The sequence below is a fragment of the Diadema antillarum genome, unplaced genomic scaffold, assembly GCF_040938485.1.
Source record: "Diadema antillarum isolate AM-2024a unplaced genomic scaffold, OU_Dant_1.0 seq00000586_RagTag, whole genome shotgun sequence".
In the NCBI taxonomy this organism is placed as follows: Eukaryota; Metazoa; Echinodermata; class Echinoidea; order Diadematoida; family Diadematidae; genus Diadema; species Diadema antillarum.
Genome location: NW_027271520.1, coordinates 976,416 through 1,001,727, shown reverse-complemented (window position 1 = coordinate 1,001,727; position 25,312 = coordinate 976,416). Strand labels below are relative to the sequence as shown.

Genomic DNA, 25,312 nt, shown 5'->3' with positions numbered 1-25,312 from the left:
ACAAAACAAACCAAAGGCGCATTTCATTTTCGGAATAACGGCATTTCGGAATAACGAACAATCGCAATCGCAGTGTTAACATTATAGGTACAATGAACTTATAAATTGCGGAATAGGTATCCTTCGGAATAACAAAACTTATTTCAAATATCTAATTTCATGACTAATCATGGGAGATCATTTATCCTTTTCTACATGTGTTTTCCCAACGTTTGCTGTCTCTGTGAAGCTTGTATCTCACCAACGTAGACGTCTCCGCGACTGACTCTCGGAGACGTCGAGGAGACTTCGCGAAAAATCGAACATGTTTAAATCTCTTGCGACTAATCGGAGATTCTGTAATTTTCAGGAGACGTCTCTGCAATTAGTCACGAACTACAAATTGTAGTTTCAAGCCCGGTGAGATACCCCCTTAAGGAATGCGATTCGCATCAAAAGGGAAAGAAGAAAAGAATCTCAAACTACACCATGTCTAGCACACACAAAAATGAAATGAAAAAAAAAGGGAATTAAACTAATGAGAAAAGACAAATAAAAGCTACGAGGCACAAAAGATAACGATTTCTAATTGCGTTTTGCCTTGAACCCACATTACAAAAACACTGTTTTATTTAACTGACTGTATTTGATATTGTAATGCTTTCTTATACAATGAATGTTTCACAATGACATGCAGTTACGTGAGTTCCTTTAGGGACTTCATACTAAATCCTATTTTAACAACGGACGCCACAATAAATCTGGTTCTACACTTCTCAAGTGTTACCCGAGTTATTTTCTTCACTTATGATCAGACATGCATGCCTGGTATGTCAAACATGAATAGTTCCACCACGTTTGATTATGGTCTTTTCCTTTTGAGAGGTTTTCTTGGCACTATGGTCCATATTGTCAGTATCGAAAAGCGGTGCACCACGCTGAAAAACATTTGGTTTGAAAATATCTCTGATTGCAACACGGAATTTCCGGTAGCGGGCAGCGTAGATGAGAGGGTTGGAGCAAGCGTTGACCAGCGCAAACTGATTCAGGGCGTTGTACAATGGAGTGCCTACGTAAGCGCTCATGGTGCCTCGAAGGATAGCGACAAACACCATCACTTGCTGAGGACCCAGACTCAAGACGTTAATAAGGACGATCATTAAAGTCATCTTTACAACGGTTTTCTGAGCGTTAGAATGAACGGTCGACGCCGAGCCGTGCTTGCTTGTGAGCTTGCCTTGGAGTTGGCGAGAGTGACGACGGAGCACGGATACCGTCATCGTCTGCGTTACGATCATGACCAAGGACGGCACGCCGAATCGCAGCGTCGTCACATAAAGGGCGAGCTCCATCTCATGGCGAGTTACGGTCACGTTGTGGCAGCGATTTCTGTTCACCGTCGTGGTCATAGTGAAAGTGTATGCAGAAGCGGCACCAATCCACACACATGTGAGATAGACGTGCACCGTGCGACGATTCACCCACTCTTTAAAGCGGAGAGGATAGACAACCGCAAGACACCGCTCTACCGACATTCCGGTAAGAGTGTACACTGAAGCATGGAGACACACAAAGTAAAAATACGCCGTGTAAATCGTTCTGCAGTACGCCGCCCCCCAAACGGTGTCCGGCACCCTTACGAACACGGGTACCGGGATTACCAACACGGAAATCATGAAGTCCGCAACGGCTAGACCGCCTATGAAAATATCTGTTGAATGGGTGTAGGCGTGCCGCTTGATCAACGCCAAGATCACCAGTAAGTTACCGACAATGCCAAAACTTGATAGCATAAGTTGCACGATAGTGTACCATTTCCACGGGTATACCCATCGCCATCTAAGATGTCCCATCTCGCTGTCAAGGTCTTTTGGATGGTTCGGTTCCTGTTCACCAAATTCACTGACCATTCTTGCAGGGGCCAAATCCGTCCAGCTGACCCTAATGTCTGTGACTGGCTGTTCGCTGACCTTTGCAAGACTAGTTGTGAAATCTGTTGATTCTTGACCAGGATGTAGCCCTCCAACCTGAAGACACAGTACCGACAGTAAAGCGAGGTGACACGTACTGTGCATCATGAGTATGAATGATAGTGTCGCCTTGTCTTGTTGGTTCCTGTGGGGGATAAATCATAATCAATAATCAATATTATTCGACTGGGCTGGGAACTTGTGATCAGTGTCTAAAAACCGTTTTAAAACTATTGCCCTGAAAGACTTATTTTGTCAAGAATTTATGAACTGTGATTCATCGAAGTCCGTAAATGTACTTAGTCTGAGTCGCCAAACTGGCTCAAATGGAAAACTGCAGAGTGTGACAGATTGGAAAAAAATGCAGCTAAGATGAGCGGAGAAAACTTCAGTTCTATGGTTTCCTCATTGGTCGACCAAGTTGCCCAAACTGAGAAATTCGATCAACAACCTCATCTATACTTACCAATGAGTATCAGGTGAGGATAGAGCATTTTACGTTTCATTCGATTTTAAATAGATATGAAATCCTTAATTCTCCTACCCAGGGGCAGTGAAAATTAAAGTTTCCTTTTTATACAAAGACACCTGAAATAGTATAGGTATATTCCTATCCATTTACGCACTTTTGTCATTCAATTTCAAAGATTTATTATTCAATTGCGTCCCGAGAAGCACGTGGAACGCAAATCCTAATTGTAGTTCGTTTTTCGTCAAACATTTTTGAAAACATAGCATTCAAAATCGTCAATTGTCATTCAAATTCATCCCTCCCGCTGACGAATCGCAGAATGTGAAGATCAAATTCGTTTTTGTTCACACAATTTCACGATTTTTTCATTCAAATTAGCCAGATGTTGTGTGCGAGACGGTACATCTGTTTGTATCAGTGTGTACTCGGATTGCCTGTGTGTGTGTCTGTGACTCTGTATCTGTGGTTCTGTGTGTGTGGGGGGGGGGGGGGGGTGTATGTTAACTCCTGAATGTAAAATAACGTTTACAGAAAAGAATACATGAATGACTGGGAAATCACACCGGATGTTTGCCGGATAGAGATATGAGACGAATATGAATGAAAATTTAACGAAAATGATTGACAAAAGACGAAATCGATCCTGATGTTTTGAGTGCTGCGAGTGAGACTGACGAATTTGAATTGTCAATGACGAAAATGTATGCCAAATGACTAAATTGAATGGACATTATGTGAAAATGAACGACGAAAGACGACTTTGAAAGTAAGATTGGCCTATTTCCGACATCCCGCGACGAAATTGAAGTAGAGATTTGTGAAATTGAATGAAAAAAGTTTGAAAATGAATATGAAAACCTATACTTGTTTTATTTTTACACTACTTCTGACAGCAGTGCAAACATCTCTGCAAATGTGTGACCCATTTACGACTAAATAAAGAATTATATCATGAAATGAAATCAAATCAAATTCAATATCTATGCATCGGTATACTTCATTTCAAAAACACTTAAGAAGAAGTAGTTGTATTCCATTTTCCCTCACTATACGGGCGTGGATAACGCTTGTTACATATAAACCAATGCTCTACCTCTTGACAGTTCAGAGAAAGCACCTCTTTAACTTCAGTTCGTGGTGAAACTGTCGATTTGAAAGTAAAAAAGATGTACTTTTTCGTCACACATGAGAACGAAGCAAAAACAGTAAATTCCACGAGAGTCGAGTGGCATGAATCGATGCCGCCTTACTCTACGATGCTCTAAGCGCCAAATAGAGACCAAATTTTCCACATGCATTTTGATGCAATAAACGTTTGGTGAGTCGATGCTAAAAGATATGAACATCGGATGAAGAAAACTTCCTGTTAGGTAATATCAAATCCGACCTTTCAGCGATTTTGCAATCAGTTACATCATCTTGCTACAAATGCATCGATATAAACGCCTATGGAAATAAAACATCAAAACAAGTTGCTCCCATAAACCCACAGGCATAATACACATTTCAATCGCATTTATTATTTATCACGTTTCCCTTGCATCTGTGACCATAATTTTGATTAAATGGAATCATGAGAAATAATAGAAATGACCCTAAATCGCAATTCTACCTCATGTTCAGGTTTGTCAATGTAAAGTCAAACATACGAATGTTTAGGGGTTGTATCAAAGTCGGACCTTAAATAAGAAAGTATGGACCTTGAAGTTTCCCATGTCTTCACTTCACAGACATATTAGCTGCAGCAACATGTATTATGCATTTTTTGAAATAAAAACGAAAACTAATAAAAAGCAAAACTTGCAACATTAGCAATTAAATCTGTTGTATTGCAATAACCTTTTAATGGTAACGTGTAATAATCGCTAACACCATAATAAGAGCATATTTTTTTTTTCATGCGCATTTTCTTTTTTCCATTTTGAGAGAAAGCCGACTGAACAATCTGAAGCTAAAATTAGGTCAGCTAAACTTATATTGCAACAAAATCAATGTCAGGAAAAAAAAAATGAAAAAAAATCCCCCACTTTTAAGATGTGTATATCGCAATCAAAATACGGTTTGTCGTTATATTATCTGACTTTTCCTTGGTACTCAAAGTAATTAGTGCAATGATTAAGTTGTTGATAAAATCTCTAATAGTAAACTCTATTTTTGCTTTATTGATACAATCGTTGTACATTTGTTATGATAATCTCCACAGCATCTAAAATCAACCAATATCATTGGTGTCAGCAGGAGCTGCTTTTTTTCTCATTTCTTTTGATAAACGTAACAGCAACAACAAAAAAAAAAAAAGCTGCTGAAAACTGTTTATCCAGTAGTAGCGAGCCGATGGAGTAAAATGGAGCCAAAAGGGGCCAGAGCTTTCAATCCTGGCAGAATCTTCGTCAGAGGCAAAATGACAAACATGCAGGGAAAGCGATCACATGTAAGGACTTCACACAACAAGAACAGTCAGGGACAGGCTAGGGGCCCAGAACAAAGAAAATAAATCTTTTGATAAACAACAGAAACAGGTTGTGATCTGCTAGTGAAGCAATATGTGTGATCCCCACTCAAATTTTGCAGTAAATATAAATAAAAAAATGAACTTATACAAACATGCCGCAATCATAGTCATTGTCATAAACTTAGCCCTCAAAAAGTACTCAAGGGGGACATATATATATATATATATATATATATATACACTCAGCAAAAAAAGTAAGTTCCCCCCTAACATTTTTGAATATATCTCAACAAGTGTTATACGGATTTTCATAATTCAAACGGGAATGGATAGGAAATTTCATTACTCATAACATGAATGGCATATCATTGCCCCCAGATATCGTTATTGGTGTAAAAAACGCATTTTATGTCAAAATGCATGGGGAAAAAAGTTGCACTTTAAGCTATATGAAGCATATTGTATACATTTCCTATGTAAGTTAGCAAATGACCTTTTTAAATTGTGTGATTCTCAGGAATTTCTTCAGGTACAATGTGCTTCCCTATTAAACAGATGTTATGCATAGTTTTTAAACAATAGCCTTTTCAATATGAAAATGTTGGGAGAAGCCATGTGATTTGTAATTCCAATTTGGATTGATCACATTAATGTGCCTATGGTCATTTTGCATCCTGCGCTCAAGTTGTAGATCAGTTTGTTGAGGGAAATGGCATCGAACGTATGGAGTGGCCTACAAGATCCCCTAAACTGTAATCCAGTAGAGAATCTTTGGGATATCATTAAGCGGAAAGCAAGCAAGGAGGTGAAAAATGACACTTTACTGCAATAATTTCAGCGCATCTTGCAGAGAGCATGGGCCAACATTGAGCAGCGCCAAGTACAAACTTCAGTTAACAGTATGAGGACGAGATGCCGGCTGGTCATTGAAGCGGATGGTGGACATATCAATTATCAAATACTTGACTGTATGCTCATGAAAAGAAAGAGATAGAAAAATATGCAATAAACCGTGCTTAAATGTTCAGAATCATGATTAATTGTTTGATTATTTGTGTAAAAGTCACTGCAAATCACTAAAGTGCAACTTTTGTTTCCATGCATTTTGACATAAAATGCATTTTTTTCACACCAATAATAATATCTGGTGGCAATGATTTGCCACTCATGTTATGAGTAATAAAATTCCTTATCCATTTCCGTTTGAATTATGAAAATCGGTAAAATACTTTTTGAGATATATCCAAAAATGTTAGGGGGGAACTTACTTTTTTTTGCTGAGTGTATATATATATATATATATATATATACATATATACATACATATATAGGTTATATCACGTGGTAAGAGCATGAAGATTTTGTCAGTAATAGTTTTGGTATATATGTGTATATTGTATAATTCTGTGTTGTGTGCCTAGGGAATCAAGTGGCAACACAACATTCACTCTTTATCTGTACCCGGGTTCCATGCCTGCTATTGTGATTGTTTGTAAACCAGCTGTAGGGGTTAAAGACCGGCAATGACCACGAGAATGCTCATTGTATCGTATTTTTCCACCGACACACTTGTATGAACACTGAACCTAATTCTTTATATCATCGGACCCTACCCTACTCCTGCCTGACATGCACCACCGCACACACACCTTCCCTCCCAATATATCACACGATCACTCTCATCCCACCACGAGACCGCCACAAGACACCCCAGGAACTCACACGTCTGCTTAGCAGGTAATTATATTGCTAAGTTTATTCATGATATGTGCTTGATATATTTTTTATTGTATATATATATATATATATATATACATGTATATATATTCATATATATATATATATATATATACACCATAGTTTGATATTGGCAATTTAGATCAATCAACAAAAATAACATTAAATCTAAAAAGTACAAACCAGCGTGTGGGTGATGTGACATACAGCTAAAACGATACATAGGCCTAGGCCAAACGAAATGAAGAATTATTACCTTTTCAGGAAACTTGCTGGTTGAGAAGGTTAGGGGCATATACCTGGCTGTCTGTCCGTCTGCAGTCGAACCCGCTGAAATTCGGTGCCGGTCACTTCAGGATTAATTGACGCCCAAGTGTCCACGTAAGAATGGCGAGAATGAATCTTAAATAGGATTTCTTTTCAATGCCCTTTCTCGCGCAGGTGCGGTTTTTTTTTTTTTTTTTTTTTTTTTTTTTTTTTTTTTTTACGAGCATGCGTACATACACCAGTTGTACACCGATGAACGTGAAAGGGTATGCGCGCCGCTTCGCGGACGCTGCCACACGGACAAAAAATGGTGATGTCTACACGCGCGTCACAATTTACTCATAGTTGTATAGAAAAATACTCGCGAAAATGGTATCATCGGCAAAACCAGAAAGGTAACTGATATAGAACAAACAAACAACGCAAATCTTGTGCCATAGCTGTTTTTAATCAATGATATTGCCATCCTTTTTACAAACTTATTTGTAAGATTGGAACTGCTGATCTACATTTATTTCTAACAAGCATGTCGGAAAAAGGGAACTAGGATTGAAACTTGTCAACTATACTGCTTTATAGGCAGCGACAGTATACCATCAGACTAACTTTGCTTGTCATGCAATTCTTGGTTTTAGCACATGAACAATTTTCAGTAATGAATAATATTGCATGCTCTCTTTTCACTACATCATATCATCTCATATAACAAGATCAAAATCATATCACATTGCTATGACGACATAATAAATGACCGTGAATTTTATTCAACACACATACATTTTCGCTGTACAGGTATCTCATGACTTTTATGTGCATAAAACAGAAGATGTGTGCCTTTGAGTGTGGTGAAACTAGCCTCTGCTTATATAAACAGGGAATCGGCGTTTCAATATATTTTCAGCAACAATTTCCTACAGGTGAAATTGCACATATGAGTTGGGTTTTATATGAGTGGAATCTTAGAGATATATAGGCCTAATGTATGTGAATATGAATATATATTACAGTCAAACCTGTCTTTTCGGCCACCTGCCCATATAGCGGCCACTGAAGATTCCCCGCACGAAATTTCTGCATTACAGACTCTTTATCAATGTTTATACAGTCTCCATCTGCCTGACGCGGCCAGTGGCTACTATTTTTTGTATCCCTTGGACGAACATCTAACTGCGTATAGAGCATGTAGAGGTTACAAAAATTAGCTGAACCATTAAATCAGCTATGAATACATTAGCTTTTACGTTCATTGCATGAATGTTACCGATTCCAATCAAAAGAGCTTAGGATAAAAGAAAAATTAAAATGAAATAAATTGTACAAAAATCCCCATAATATAGCTGCCCAGGCATATTTATTAGGTTTTTTAAAAAGAATAACAGGCTTATTTTATGCTATTACACAATGCAGGTGTTGACATTCAAAATGATCACCGACCTGTCTTTAGTGGCCATTTTTGTTGTTTCCCTTGAGTGGCCGCTATAGGCAGGTTTGACTGTATATGGTTTTCATTAGGGATGTTTGATTGAGCGCGAAGAGACAAGATTGAATGAACCTCCATGAGAGAAAGATATTCAGTTAATGACTGCATTTGCTGTGACGATGACATTACAAGCAAAATGCTTTTGGAGGTGCGTCCTGCCTTGTCATTCGTACGCTAAAAATGCACGCGTTTTCCCGCATGGTGAAAATCGAAAGAAATATAGATAAACGTGGTCAGTTTCATGGATTAAAAAGAAAAAGGCCATAAATTTTGCGCTATCTTGACTGATTGTCTTGTAACATAAAACGAAAAAGGCCATAAATTTTGCGCTATCCTGACTGATTGTCTTGTAACAATGATGTTCCATAAATTATCATTTAGCTGGAAAAAAAAAGAAGGTTAAAATAGACAGGAGGTAAATTGAAATTAGTGTTAGATCCTCCGCCATAACCTTGCTAGTGTGGTACTTTAACGGAAATTTGCTGATTGTGATTTCCTTGCAGTGTCAGTTTAAAGAGCTTCGGGGCTTTCTAACCGTGGATCTTACTTTAGAAGAGCTATTCTACCAGTATAAATGGGCTATAAGGCACCTGCTATGATTCTAGTTCACGTGGAATTCAGTCGCACAGTTTCCCTACAGGAAAGAACACAGTGTCCCACAGTGTTTTCACAGTGTGTTAGTACTATAGTCGACTACGCTCAAAATCAACAGTGTGAAGATGATTTCACACTGTGGTGCGGTTTTCACAGAGTGTTCACGTAGTAATGCTTTGTTTCACTGTGTGAATTGATGACTCACATTGTGTTCACACTGGTAAAACTCTCAAATTTAAGAGTGTGAAGAGATTTTACACTGTGTTCACAGTGTGTTTCTCACACTGTTAGACACTATTTTCTTTCAAGTATAGGGTTACTACAATGAACAGAATTATATGCTGAAAACCTATACTGTAACAATAAAAGTGACGGGCGATTGACAGGAACAATTCTAACCACCTCGCAAGTTACAGGCTCCTCCCTTCTCAAGTGATCCTTTGCAAAAATAGGTTACATTTTGTTTTGCCGAAAGTTTGTTTATCCGAAAACGAAGTATTACAGATTGGAATACCGAAGGTCCGTTAGTACGTACCTTCTTCTCATCTTCGGAATATCTAAATAAACATTATTTCAAATTCGCAACAATTGATCTTTCGGAGAAACGAATCTCATTTCATTTCAGATTAACAAACATTTATAATAACGAACATTATTTCATTTTCTTTCTTTTTTTTGTATTTCTGGATTTCATTGATCAGATCAGAAAACATCGTGCTTTTTCATAACTCCTGTGACATATACATTTTTGACATCACAAAACAAACATTTGATTGCAGTCAATGATAGTAAAATTGCCAGGCGTCTAATCCTTTTTTTGACTATACTCTCTAACACACGTTAACATCAATAACTCTAGAATCGTATACACAGAAAACGAGGGAAAAGAAAAAAAAATAGCCTTCAACGGAAACACTAAATATTACCAAAGACCAGACAAAACAAACCAAAGGCGCATTTCATTATCGGAATAACGGCATTTCGGAATAACGAACAATCGCAATCGCAGTGTTAACATTATAGGTACAATGAACTTATAAATTGCGAAATAGGTATCCTTCGTAATAACAAAACTTATTTCAAATATCTAATTTCATGACTAATCATGGGAGATCATTTATGCGTTTCTACATGTGTTTTTTTTTTTTTTTTTGCTGTCTCTGTGAAGCTATAGTATCTCACCAACGTAGACGTCTCCGCGACGTCTCCAACTTATCAGTCGCAGCAGTCGCGGAGACGTCTCCAACATAAAAATGTCTTGCGGTCTCATCAAGGAGACGTCTCTAAGACGAGTTATGGCAGGTGTCCAAAAATTTCAAATATGATGGAGCCGTTGCAGGATCACCTGATTTGACCTAGGTAGGATGTCAGCACGCAGATGGGTCACGTGGTCGCTAAAGTAGGTCAAACAGCGTCAAATAGAGTCGCGGAGACGTCTCCGCGACCTCTCACAAGTTTTTCTGGTCTCCAGCAGGTCTCGGCAACGTCTCTGAGACGTCTCTGAGACATCGCGGAGACGTCCAGAGACGTCTCAGCAGTCGCGGATATGATTAGTCTCCGCGACGTCTCCGCGACTGACTCTCGGAGACGTCGCGGAGACTTCGCAAAAAATCGAACATGTTTAAATTTCTTGCGACTAATTGGAAACTCTGTAATTTTCAGGAGACGTCGCGGAGACGTCGCGGAGACGTCTCTGCAATTAGTCGCGAACTAGTTTCAAACCCGGTGAGATACCCCCTTAAGGAATGCGATTCGCATCAAAAGGGAAAGAAGAAAAGAATCTCAAACTACACTGTGTCTAGCACATACAAAAAATGAAATGAAAAAAAAAGGAATTAAACTAATGAGAAAAGACAAATAAATGTTACGAGGCACAAAAGATAACGATTTCGAATTGCGTTTTGCCTTGAACCCACATTACAAAAAACACTGTTTTATTTAACTGACAGTATTTCATATTGTAATGCTTTCTTATACAATGAATGTTTCACAATGACATGCAGTTACGTGAGTTCCTTTAGGGACTCCATACTAAATCCTATTTTAACAACGGACGCCACAATAAACCTGGTTCTACACTTCTCAAGATTTACCCGAGTTATTTTCTTCACTTATGATCAGACATGCATGTCTGGTATGTCAAACATAAATAGTTCCACCACGTTTGATTATGGTCTTTTCCTTTTGAGAGGTTTTCTTAGCACTATGGTCCACATTGTCAGTATCGAAAAGCGGTGCACCACGCTGAAAAACATTTGGTTTGAAAATATCTCTGATTGCAACACGGAATTTCCGGTAGCGGGCAGCGTAGATGAGAGGGTTGGAGCAAGCGTTGACCAGCGCAAACTGGTTCAGGGCGTTGTACAATGGAGTGCCTACGTAAGTGCTCATGGTGCCGCGAAGGATAGCGACAAACACCATCACTTGCTGAGGACCCAGACTCATGATGTAGACAAGGACGATCATCAAAGTCATCTTTACAACGGTTTTCTGAGCGTTTGAATGAATGGTCGACGCCGAACCGTGCTTGCTTGTGAGCTTGCCTTGGAGTTGGCGAGAGTGATGACGGAGCGTTGACATCGTCAGCGTCTGCGTTACGATCATGACCAGGGACGGCACGCCGAATCGCAGCGCGGCCATGTAGAGGGCGAGCTCCATTTCATGGCGAGTTACAATCACGTTGTGACAGCGGTTGTTGCGAACAGTTGTGGTCATAGTAAAAGTAAATGCAGAAGCGGCACCAATCCACACACAAGCGAGATAGACGTGCACGCTGCGGCGATTCACCCACTCTTTAAAGCGGAGAGGGTAGACAACCGCAAGACACCGCTCTACTGACATCCCGGTAAGAGTGTATACTGAAGCGTAGACACACACAAAGTACAGGTACGCGGTGTAAATAGTTTTGCAGTACGCCGCCCCGAAAAAGGTGTCCGCCACCCTCACGAACACGGGAACCGGGATCACCAACACGGAAGTAAGGAAGTCCGCAACGGCGAGACCGCCTATGAAAATATCTGTTGAATGGGTGTAGGCGTGCCGCTTGATCAACGCCAAGATCACCAGTAGGTTACCGACAATTCCAAAACTTGATAACAAAAGTTGAACGATAGTGTACCATCTCCAGGGGAATACCCATCGCCATCTAAGATTTCCCATCTCGCTGTCAAAGTCTTTTGGATGGTTCGGTTCCTGTTCACCAAACTCACTGACCATTCTTGCAGGGGCCAAATCCGTCCAACTGGTCCTAATATCACTCAACGTACTGACAGTGACTGGATGGTTGCTAACCTTTGCAAGATTAGTTGTGACACCTGTCGATTCTTGACCAGGATGTAGCCCTCCTACCTGAAAACACAGTACCGACAGTAAAGCGAGACGACACGTACTGTGCATCATGTATGATCGCGACTGTTCGTTTATGAAAAATAAATGATAGTGTCGCGTTGTCTTGTTCGTTTCTGTGGGGGATAAATTATAATCAATAATCAACATTATTCGACTGGGCTAGGAACTTGTGATCAGTGTCAAATAACATTTTAAAAATTATTGCCCTGAAAGACTTATTTTGTCAAGAAGTTATGAACTGTGATTCATCGAAGTTATTAAAGTCCGTAAATGTTCTTAGTCTGAGTGGCCAAACTGGCTCACATGGAAAACCGCAGAGTGTGACAGATTGGAAAAAAGGCAGCTAAGATGAGCTTAAAAAACATCAGCTCTGTGGTTTCCTCATTGGTCGACCAAGTTGCCCAAACTGAGAAATTCAATCAACAACCTCATCTATACTTATCAATGAGTATCAGGTGAGGATAGAGCATTTTACCTTTCATTCGATTTTAAACAAATATGAAATCGTTAATTCTCCTACCCAAGGGCAGTGAAAATTAAAGTTTCTTTTTTATGCAAAGACACTTGAAATAGTATAGGTTTTAACGGTCAATTTCATAATTTTGTCATTCAAATTCACACAGCGCACAGACGCGGAAATATTCGGGCATTCAAAAATTCAGAATCCGAGTGATCAATTTCATCAATGGGCGTTCTATTTCCCTTTCGTGAAATCAAATTCACGATTGGGCGTCATTATTTCCAAATGCGAGCATTGTATTTCCTACTCGTGCATTCAAATTCATGCGATAGCCATGTGACAATCCCGATGAGCTTGTTTTGAGCGTTCAATTTCATTTTCAGGCGATCAAGTTCCTACTTCGTGCGATCAATTTAACAAGGAAAATGGAGTAGACTTTTTTTAAGAAAGGAGAAATTGCATACACATCCAATGAATGCTTGCATATAGAGAAATTATTGTATTGTTCTCTGTTCGTGTATTCTTTGTTCTTCATTTCAAAAATGATAGATTGTAAGGTCCAATCAACAGTGCAACAAAACAACACAACGACAATCTACTCATATTTCTTGATGATACTGCATGCATGCTGACAACGCCCAAACACTAACCACATAATGGTAATGCATGAATTTGAAGACAGACTGACGGGCAATGACCTCACATAGCCCCGTAAAAAGCAAACCAATAAGATAGCAATAAACAACAAATAAGACGTAATATGCAATGTTCATGTTAATCAGTTTCAATGTAGGCCTATTCGAAATTGCTTTTTTTCCCCCAAGGTGTCAACCAACCTTCCGTATCATATCATGCTCGTCTGTAGGCGTCATGGCTTAATGTTTGTGCGTTTGTTTGTTTCATTTTCCATCTAAGAAGATGCTTGCTATAGTTGGTCTTCTATGGGGTTCAGTTGAATATAAGGTGAGACCACTTCACCGGGTTAAACACTCTTTGCGATAAGTAATGATCCTTTACGTACATGAGTTGTGACTCTCTCACACATGGGACCTCCGTTTTATGTTCTATCCGAGGAACGTGTGCCTGCATATTCATTTTCATGAAGCCCGAGTTCAAATTTTTCAGTGAACAGGTGGATCTCTTTACTGGTCTGATAACCTTCATCATAGATCCCAATATATTTAAAGCTAAATGAAAAAGACACACATACACGGCCCCAAACTACTAGTAACTCAAGCCAGAACTTCTTTTAAATTGAATGTACTTATTTCGAACATGGTTGCCTATTCACGAATTTAAATGACCGAAAAGCTTGACATGAATTTGAATGCTCACTGCTGAAATACGTGCTCCTGTCTTAAATTTGAATGCTCCGATAGTGAATTCGAATGATCCGACAGTGAATTTGAATGCTCCAACACTGGATTTGAATGCTCCGATAGTATGAAGTCGAATGACCGGATTTTGAATTTGACTGCTGATTCAGTACTGCGAGCGCGGAATGCGTGAAATTGAATGCTCGTAATAGGAACTTGAATGAAAAAAGTATGAAATTCAAGGGGAAAACCTATGCTTTTTTTAAACACTAATTCCGACAGCAGTGCAAACATCTCTGCAAATGTTTGCCCCAATTACAACTAAATAAAGAATTGTATCATGAAATGAAATGAAATCAATATCTACGCATCGATATCCTTCATTTCAAAAACAATTAAGAAGAAGTTGTATTCCATTTCCCTTCCCTATACGGGCGTGGATAACGCTTGTTACATAATTATAAACCGATGCTATACTTTCTGATAGTTCAGAGAAAGCACCTCTATAACTTCAATTCGTGATCAAACTGTCGATTTGACACAGCAAAAACAGTAAATTCCACGAGAGTCGAGTCGCATAAATCGATGTCGCCTTACCCCAAGCCCAATATACAGACCCAATTTTCCACATGCATTTTTGTACAACAAAAGTCTGGTGAGTCGATGTTAAAAGATATAAATATCGGATAAAGAAAACTACCTCTTAGGTAATATTAAACCCGACCTTTTAGCGATTTTTCCGACCAGTCATTTTATCTTCTTGCTACAAATCCATCAATATAAACGCATATGGAAATAAAACATCAAAACAGGTTGCAATGTCAGGAAAAAAATATGAAAACAAATATCTCCAACTTTTAAGATGTGTATTATATCGCAATCAAAATACGGTTTGTTGTTCTATTATCTGACTTTTCCTTGGTACGCAAAGCAATTTTATGTCCAACATAAAAATTATAAGGGTGCAATGATTTTAGATAAAATCTCTTACAGTAACTCGATTCTTGCTTTATTGATACAATCGATGTACATTGATATGATAATCTCCACAGCATCTAAAATCAACCAGTATCAGTGGTGTCTGCAGGAGTTTCTTTTTTCTCTATTCTTTTTATAAACAATAGAAACATATTCTGATCTACCAGTGAGGCAATATATATATATATATATATATATATATATATATTGCAGTAAATATAAACCAAAACTGAACTTATACAAACATGCCGCAATCATAGTCATACTCATAAACTTAGTCTTCAAAAAATATTCATGTGGGCATAAATGTATATCACAGTTTGATTCGCAATTTCAATCAATCAATGAAGAAACCATCAAATCTATAAAGTACACACCAGTGGTGATGTGACGTGCAGTTAAAAAGACAAAACGACATAAAGGTGTTATTACCTTCTTTAGAAACTTGTAGGTTGAGGAGGTTGAGGGCATATATCTATCTACAGTCAAACCCGCTGAATTTCGGTGCTGGTCACTTCAGGATGAATAGTATAGCCCAAAGTGTCCACGTATGAGTGGCGAGAGTGAATCTTAAACGTGATTTATTTTTAATGCTTCTTCTCGCGCAGGTGCGATGTTTTTACGAGCATGCGTAGATCAGACTGAAAGAATATGCACGCCCCTTCCGCCACGGACGCCGTAAAGATCGACATTAAGTGGTGATGTCTTAACGTGACAATTTACCCATGGCTGTAACTAAACGTACTCTTGAAATGCTATCGTTGGCTGATAATCAGAACGGTAACTTGTGTAAAAAAAATGCAAGCAAAAAATAAAACCACAAACAAACAAAACAAAAATAATAAGAACGCAACGCAACCTTGAGCCATGGGTGTTATTTTCTCTTTTTATCGAGTGTCATCCTCTGTACAAACGTATTTGTTAGATAGGATCTACATTGGTCTACATTTTAACAACACGTCGGGAAATAGATCACTAGGGTTCGATTCTGTCATCTACTGCTTTCTTTATATACAGTGACACTAATATACCACCAGGCTACCAGTAGTGGTCGAAAGCGTCCTTTATTCATCATGTAATTCTTTGTTTATCACGTAAACTGTTTTCAGTAAGAAGGAATATTATCCCCAGCTCTCTTTCCATCATAATGGCATAATGTTTCTGTAATAATTTGATAGCAATTCATACCGCATTGCTATGGCCATGTATAACCGTAAATTTTATTCAAGAGTCATGCATTTCTCCCTTTACGAGGAGCTCATCATATGACTTAATAACTATATGTAGAAGGGGAGATGTGTGCCTTCGAGTGTAATGAAACCCCTTCCTGCCTTTAAAAGTACGTTGGTGCTTGAATTTTTCTTTAACAACAATTTCTCACAAGGTAAGTTGCAGATATGAGTTCGGTTTTGTATGAGCAGAATTTTACAAATATATTGCATATGAATATTATTTAACATATATAAGGCTTTGTGGAATGAGCGTTTGAATGGGTGCGAAAAGACAAGATGGAATAAATCTCCGAGAAAGAAATTTAGTGATATGATTTGTTTTGAAAGCAAGATATTATTCAGAGGGGTTGTGAGTTTCTTCAATTGTCTCCCTCTACAAATGGAAATTCTTAAGATCGCAACTGCTGATCTGTCAATTAACAAACATGTCAGAAAAATAAACCAGTGGGGCTCGAACCTGTCATCTATACTGCTTTCTGGGCAGCGACACTACACCACCCAGGCTGTCCCTGGTTGCCGGCAGTGACACGATGAGCATGGAACAAAATACCTACACTCCGAAATTCCGACATTGTTGTTCGTTGTTTATCGTGTCACTGCCTTCAACCAGTGACAGCCTGATGGTAATGTCGCTTCCCGGAAAGCAGTAGACAGCTGCTAGATGACAGGTTCGAGTCCCACTGGTTCCTTTTTCTGATATGTTTATGAATTTACAGATTAACAGTTGCGATCTTAACAAATTTCATTTGTAGAGGGAGACAAATTGAAGAAACTCATTTTGAGCCTTCACCCCTCTGAATGATATCTAGCTTTCATTTAATTTGCCATGTCCATCTTGGATTACTTAACATAACAATGTCAGAATTTCAATTCAAGCTCAAATAGTATTTACCTGCACATTTTACTACAATGAATAGAGTTAAATACGTATATGCTTACTGCTAGCAATTGCCAACAGAAATTGTAACATCCTCTCATGGTATTATGGAGTCACTTCCTTCCTTAGATGAAAATTGTGGGGTAATAATCATGACCCCAAAATTGAAACAAATTGCCGTAATCGTTCCTAATTATATTTCTTTGCAATGTTCGTTTTCTCATTCATGAGGATAACATTTCGTATTCGAAGGGAAAAGAGAAAGAAAACCTCTAGCTATCGCAACAGAATAGAATAACACTAATGAAAATTAAATAGATAAATGTCATGAGAAATAAAAGACTGCAGATCATAAGATTTGCTTACAATTGAGTATATATTACAAGTATTCTATTTTGAATGAAAATAGCTTAAATGTTTGTTATGCCACGTACACGTTTCATAGTAACATGTGATTTCTTTTTCGGACTCCAAACTTAATTTGATTTCAAAGATGGACACTAAAATAAACTTGGTTTTGCATATCTCAGGACTCACCTCACCCATTTCTTCTATATTATTCTACAATAAAAGACACAGGTCCGGTATGTCACACACGAATCGTGCTACTACGTTTCATTGTGGTCTTTTTTTTTTTCAATTCTGAGATCTCCGCTTGATACTGCAATGGCTCACGATTTTGGTGTCGAAAAGTGGTGCACCACGTTGGGACACGTTAGGCTTGAAAAGATCTCTGATGGCGAGACGGAACTTCCGGTAGCGGGCGGCGTATATAAGAGGGTTGGAACACGCGTTGACCAGGGCGATCTGGTTAATAGCGTTGTACAATGGACTGCCGACGTACGTGTTCAAGGTGCCACGAAGGACAACGAAGAACACCATCACTTGCTGAGGACCAATACTCAAGAGGTAGATAAGGACGATCATCAAAGTCATCTTTACAACGGTTTTCTGAGCGTGGGAATGAACGGTCGACGCCGAGCCGTGTTTGCTGGTGAGCTTGCCTTGGAGTTCACGAGAGTGACGACGGAGCATTGATATCGTCAGCGTCTGCGTAACAGTCATGACTAGAGTCGGGACGCCGAATCGCAGGGTCATCACATAAAGGGTGAGCTCCACTTCATAAGGAGGAAGAGCCAGGTTTAGGCACCGGTTGTTCACAATCCCAGTGGTCATAGTAAAAGTAAATGCAGTGGCTGCACCTATCCACACACATGTGAGATAGACGTGCACCGTACGACGATTTACCCACTTTTTAAAGCGGAGAGGATAGACAACCGCAAGACATCGCTCTACTGACATCCCGGTAAGAGTGTACACTGAAGCGTGAAGACACACAAAGTACAAGTACGCGGAGTGAACAGTCTTACAGTATACTGCCGCCAATAATGTGTCCGGCACCCTCACCAACAAGGGTACCGGGATCACCAAGACTGAAGTCAAGAAGTCCGCAACGGCGAGACCGCCGATAAAAATATCAGTGGTGTGGGTGTAGGCGTTTCGCTTGATCAACGCCAAGATTACCAGTAGGTTACCGACAATGCCAAAACTTGATAACAAAAGTTGCACGATAGTGTACCATTTCCAGGGAAATATCCATCGCCATCTGAAATTTCCAACTTCGCTGTCAAGGTCTCTTGGATGGTTCGGTTCCTGTTCACTAAACTCACTGACCATTCCTGCTGAAGCAAAATCCGTCCAACCGAACCTAATATCGCTTAATGAAGAAGCAGTGGTTGGATGATCGCTAACCTTTGCAAGACTAGTTGTGGCATCTGTCGATTCTTGTAAAGGTTGGACCACACCAAAGCCGATAAGGGCCAACAGTAGAACAAGGCGATGCGTTTCGTGTATCATTTCTATGATCGCGTTTGTTCGTTTTGAAATAAAGATAGCGTCGGCCTGTCTTGTCAAGTCCTGTGTGGGTGAATCATAATCAAGCATTTCAATAATAAGTCTAATTCCTCCAACTTGGCTAGGAACTTTGATCAGTGCCAAAGAACATTATGTAAATAATTACGTAAAAGATTCTTTTTGTGTGTGTTCAAGGATTGATGTAGACAGTGCTTCATCCAGCTGTTGATAACTTTAAAAACTTGCTCAGTCACGGCAAGCCGTAGACTTACATGGCGTATTGTATTTTAAGGCCCGAAAGGTTGCTGTTCGTTAGTGGAAGGTTCGTTATTCTTTATTATTCCCGAGGTCCGTTAATTATTTCCGGAATAACAAACCGTCAGAATGACAATCCTTTGATTTCATTTTCGGTTAAACGAAACTTCGGAATGACAAACCTTATTTCATTTTCTTATCGTTAACGAACCTTCGAAATAAGGACCCTCGGTTCATTTTCGAATTTACCAACCTTCTGAAAAGCGCCACAAATATTCGGATTAACTAACACCAATACGGAATTTGTGTCTTTTGGAATAAGGAATTTTATATAATTTACGGATTAACGAACGTTCTAAATAACGCCACAGTTATTCGGAATAACGAACCCTACTTTATTTTCGAAATGTCGAAATATCGAACATTCTAATTAGGTAATGAGAATTTGTTTTTGGAATAAAGAACCTTGAATAACATCACATATATTCGGATGAGCAAACCTTAGTTCATTTCCGACTGTTCTTGGAATGGCAAAACTGACCTTAGTTCATTTCCGACTGTTCTTGGAATGACAAAACTGATTTCGTTTTCAAATAAAGGAACTTTCGGAATAGTGCCGCAAATATTCTGATTAACAAACCTTTTTCATTCTCCGATCAACGTTTATTTAGGTAAAGGGATATTTGTGCGTTTTGTGCGTTTTTGGAGTGAGGAACCATTAGAATAATGAAATATATATATATATATATATATATATATATATATATATATATATTTGTATTTTCGTATTTATGAGCTTTCGGAATAATTTCGACCGGGCCAATTGGCTCACGTGGAATCTCGTGGAGCTACAAGCGAAAGAAGCATTTAAGAATAAAAAATACCCTTCTTGGCGGTTGCCACATAAAATCCATTTTTTTTTTTCAGATTGATGATCTCGTCGCTTTCGGTAAATACAATAGGTATTCCCCTTTCTTAATAGAAAAGACAATTATACCCCGCTCTGTTCTGTGGAAATTTAGACCTAAGTTATTGCCATTCTAACCTTGCATTGAACATATTATATTTCAAATGAACTTACTCAACGATGCAGCAGTTAGAGTTTAGTCTTCGAAACTCTTCACAAACGTAAGATCCGTAATTGTTTCAAGTTTGCTCTTCCATTTAATCAAAGAAGAAACCATTAAATCTAAACAGAGCGGAATCGATGGTTGATGTTGGGTAAAGCAAAATTACAAAACGAAAATAAAGACGGTATTACCTCCTTCGGAAACTTGCTGGATGGGAAGTAGATGGTGGTATATATCTATCTGTCTGTACTGTCAAACCAACAGAATTTTGGTGACGATCACTACAGGGTAAGTAGGCGAGCCAGATATCCAGGTCAATTGGTGAGAGTGACGCTTAAATAGATTTTCATGTTTAATATCTTCTCTCGCGGATGTACCATGATTCTACGAGCATGCGCAGATACAGCGATCCAACTCTAAGGGTAAAGGCCTATAAGCACGCCTCTTACGGACACATCCTCAAGGACACCGTAACGATTGACAAAAAAAGTGTTATTGTATGTTTTCACACCGCAATTTACCCATAGTTGTGAATAAACGTATTCTGCAATATGGAATCATCGGCCGACAATCCTGAGGAAAGCTGCTGCTTAAAAAAAAAAATTATTTGTTCATCACGTTAACAGTTTCAGTTCAATTAATATTTATTTCCATCGTTCCAACAACAGCAACAAAAAAATGTGATATGATACGCTATATGATTTTTACCAGAATCATGAATTCTTACAAAATGATTAAGAAAAGATAGTTGTTTACTGGAAATTTGTATTTTGTTTATCTATTGATTTATTTCTGCTGAAATGATAAAAATGAATAATTGTTACGTTGATAATGTTCTGCAAGAATAAAAGATTATCTCCGACATGTCCGAAACAGTTTAATGAAGGAGAGAAAAATACTCCATGTACTCCCACCGTCCTCACTCACTGGAAAGAGAGAGAAGGAGAGAGAGAGAGAGAGAGAGCAGAAGAGATACAGAAAAAATGAAGAAAAAAGGTAAGCAGGAATTTAACACACACACACACACACATTTCTATCTTTAGGAATAAGTACTCACTGTGTGCATCAGTAAACATTGTAAAGATGGAAATCACTTTATTACCAAGTTGGTATATGTTTAATATGTATATGGGAAATTGTCAATCATGATTTCAAAAATTTATTCTTTATTAAGTAACAAATGATATATCATTAGAAAGATATAATGCTGTACTTACGTACTTTAAAATGTTTAGAAATGGTGCTTTACCAATTTTACAATCATATATGTTTATGCATGCACTCACCCACACAAACATTATCATGCCCCCCCCCCAAACACACACATGAGAAGTCATTGCAAGAACTTTGATCCAATGACAATGTTTCTAAACTCATTAAATGTTGATCTCTCTTACATTATTGGCCTTTGCGAAACTTGTAATCTGACATGTTATTCTCATTAATCCTATCGGACGATTTTCTCCTGTTCGTTTTTCTAAAATACCTCAAAAGGTTGTTTCGAAAGAGTTAGTAATCTTGCACTTTTTTCTTATTGTCGGTTGAAAAAGGAAAAATATCGATGCCAGACAATTGGCTTTATTTTTCTCACCATAGTTTAAATAATCATGAGTCTATAACACAGCAGATTGCCTGTGTAGTACCTAAAGGAACATTCCTCGGTCTTATGTTGTTTATTTTTTTCCACATGAATGACTTTCTTTATCTGTCCTCTCTGCTTCTACTCTTCTCATACCTGCAAAAACTCTAACGCTCTGTTGAATACGCTAAACGCTAAATTAAAAAATTGCATTTATTCAAATGCAAGTCAACAAATTCATCTATATTGACTAAAACAAAATGTATTGCTTTAGTAGCACAATGATTTTTCTACCAGGTTAATTATTTATGATAATGTGTTCGAAATGAGAAATGAACCATGACATTTCTTGATTTTTATATTGATTATATTAAAGTTACATGGGAAGTTAATATTGATTTCTGTGTAAATTATTACAGGCAAGAATTTATGTATGTATATATATATATATATGTGTATGTATATACTATATATATATATATATATATATATATATATATATGTATATACTATATATATATATTATATATATATATATATATATATATATATATATATAAGCTAAAGCAATATTCCCCCATGAATGCCTTGTTATGATTGTATTCATTGTATTCCAGTCTTTCGTCGCCTTACATAAGTTATAGAATTATGGCACGGGAAAGCTGTTGTGAAACAAGATTAGATTCTCTGTTACCGATGTAGGAAGTAGTCATCCGGACAATAAATGCTGCAACATTTCTTTTCAAGGCACTATTGATTTTTTTTTCACACTTCACCAGTAGAAAATTACTGAATCTTGTTATTTATGCATCATCTAAATAAATGTAACCTTTCAGATGTGTTTTTATCAAGCAATAGTGAGGAGGCGTTCATTATTTCAAAGGTTCGGTGTCCGTTAATCCGAATATTTGTGACCTTATTCTCAAGATTCACATTTCCAAAGTTTCATTAGTCCGAAAATGGAAACAAATCACAAATGGACAACCTTATTTCGTTTAAAGATTAACGAGCCTTCGGGATAACAAGCCCTTTCTCATTTACGGATCAACGAACCTTCGGAATAACGAACCTTATTTCATTGTCGAAATTACGAACCTTCGGAATAGTGAAGTACTTCTTATCCTACCAGACAAACGGATTTTTCTTTTCATATCTTCATCACAAAGTGTATTTGCTCTGAAAACAATTACTTCCACAGGCTCCCATATTTTTGATCCGGCAAGAAAAATTATTCAGTCACACTCTCTTAATTCCCTTAAACATAAAGTTATTTTTTCTTTCTTCTATATTTAAATTTGTAGCAGTTTTTCATCCTGGGCACTGTATTTTTATGCTTTGTACGTTATTCATTGTGTGTGTGTGGACGTCGGGCTATGTGGGTTATTTAGGCGGATGGTGATCCGGGGAAACGGACCTTTGATCAATAAATCAAAATCAAATCAAATCAAAATTATAAACAATGGCTGCCTCTCCACCTTATCTCTTGCGTGCCGGATCTTTCGTCGCAGTCGTGATGTTCCAGGATGTCGTTCCGGTGATTATTCCGCTCTTTTTTACAAGTAAAATGAAATGAACAATTTTTCTGCATTCACACACGTATGCTTTTCCCACTTCATAATTTGTGATTCGTTACAAGCACATGTATTCATTCTCTTTATTACATTGTTTGTATTCGGTAATAGGCGCATTCATATTTTGATATGTTTGTAATTATAAAATGTGGAATATGAACATCACAACCAAGCCAAACACAAGAATATACATTAATTGACCTCATTTTCATCTAGTACCACCACACCCATTTCGATATTTCCTGTTGAATCGTCTCTCGAACGGGGTTTGTACACTCAGCAAAAAAAAAAAAAAGAAAGAAAGAAAGACAGAAGATTCTTCATTTTCCTTGATTATTTTTGCCTTTCATTCATTCATTTTCATTCATTCATTTATTTTTCATTTCCAACAAAAACATATAAATATATTACAAAAAATGAATACAGTGCATAAATTTCATCATACAAAGTAAAGGATAAATTTACAGAAAACTTGTAGGTATAGGAAAATGTTGGAAATGGGGAGGAATGCTAAAAAGCTGAGCTTGTAGGCTGCATTCCCCCCACACGTAATACAAGAAATTATATGATTGATAGACTGATAGACTTTCTTTATCTTTGGAAGGTTACAGAGATATTATTGAGATCATAGGTTCATTTTTGCAAATTAATTTGCATTTCTATTGTGTTGAATTTGTCTTTTGTTCTCATTATCATATGGAAGAACAAATACGCTTGAATAACTTGTCCATTTTGCAATTTTTACTTTTGTGCCTTGGAAGAGAAAAACGAATGTGTTCACTCATGCGTTAAGTTAACATTTTCATTGACCTACTGGGTTGATAGCTAGTTAAATTACCTTTAACATGGTATTTAAAACACCATTTTAGCCAGATAGTCTATGAGAAAGATAAACTTGAAAAAGTGTTTACTTTCTTTTTTTTGCTGAGTGTAAATAAATCCCTGCTAACGAGAACAACGCTGATCTCCGCTGGAATGATCGCATGGTGGCGCTATAGTCACTCGACTTTTAACCCTTTCTGCTCCAGTAAGTCAAAATGCGAAAAAAAGAAAATTCACACACAAACCTACGGACAGGTAATTAATATGGCACTAAGAAGAATCATCAATAGGAGCGGGTCCAGGAATTCCGTAAAGGGGAGGAGCCTTTTCAAAATCAAAGGAGGCGCACGCCCCCCCCCCCCCGATTTTTTTCTCTTTATTTCGTAAGTTATTTAAAAAAAAAACAAATAGAGAGGGCTGTATAACTGACAATGGAATGACAATAGTTATAATGTATGTTGATAACGACATCTCTGCATTAGGGCCTATATGAGGCGTGAGGAGTGGTGAATTTCGCAAGGTTATCTGGTCATGCCAGTATTTGAAGAGTTTGTTCGCAAAAACCGATAGGTCCATATTTGCCAAATGAGATATTTGCGATTAAAGGTCAAGAAAAATAAAGAGAATAATAAGAAAATTGTTGCTTCTTTTGACCATAACTTCAAAAATGTGCCTTTTTATGTATTAGTGACCAATATATCATTTAAAGGGGTTTATTTTGTACTTTATGACAGAGACCGTACTTCAAAATCTTCAAAAATGGACTTATCGGTTTTTGCGAACAAACTCTTCATTTCTTGAATAAATTTGATCACAAGTTTGCTCTTTATTAATGATCGGCCAAGGAAATCATTAAGATCTTCGAGGAAAATTTTGTGTATTGTAGTTCATATGGTGTATTGTGAGTTGAGCAGGTATATCATGAACAAAGTCTATTGTCCCCCCCCCCCCCCCCCAAAAAAAAGCCGAAATAGGCATAGAGCTTGCACAACGTGTGTG

At 37.9% G+C, this 25,312-nt stretch overlaps 2 protein-coding genes across 2 annotated transcripts; both read right to left on the bottom strand.

The window, feature by feature from the left end:
- Positions 1 to 812: 812 nt before the first annotated feature.
- LOC139735580 (adenosine receptor A1-like) lies at positions 813 to 2,054 on the bottom strand. The gene has a single exon (XM_071646336.1). It carries the CDS (start codon positions 2,052 to 2,054, stop codon positions 813 to 815), a length of 1,242 nt encoding a protein of 413 aa, XP_071502437.1.
- Positions 2,055 to 11,090: 9,036 nt separating this feature from the next.
- On the bottom strand, positions 11,091 to 12,167 carry LOC139735579 (allatostatin-A receptor-like). Its single transcript, XM_071646335.1, has one exon. The coding sequence runs from the start codon at positions 12,165 to 12,167 to the stop codon at positions 11,091 to 11,093; it is 1,077 nt and encodes a 358-aa protein (XP_071502436.1).
- Between the last annotated feature and the right edge of the window lie 13,145 nt (positions 12,168 to 25,312).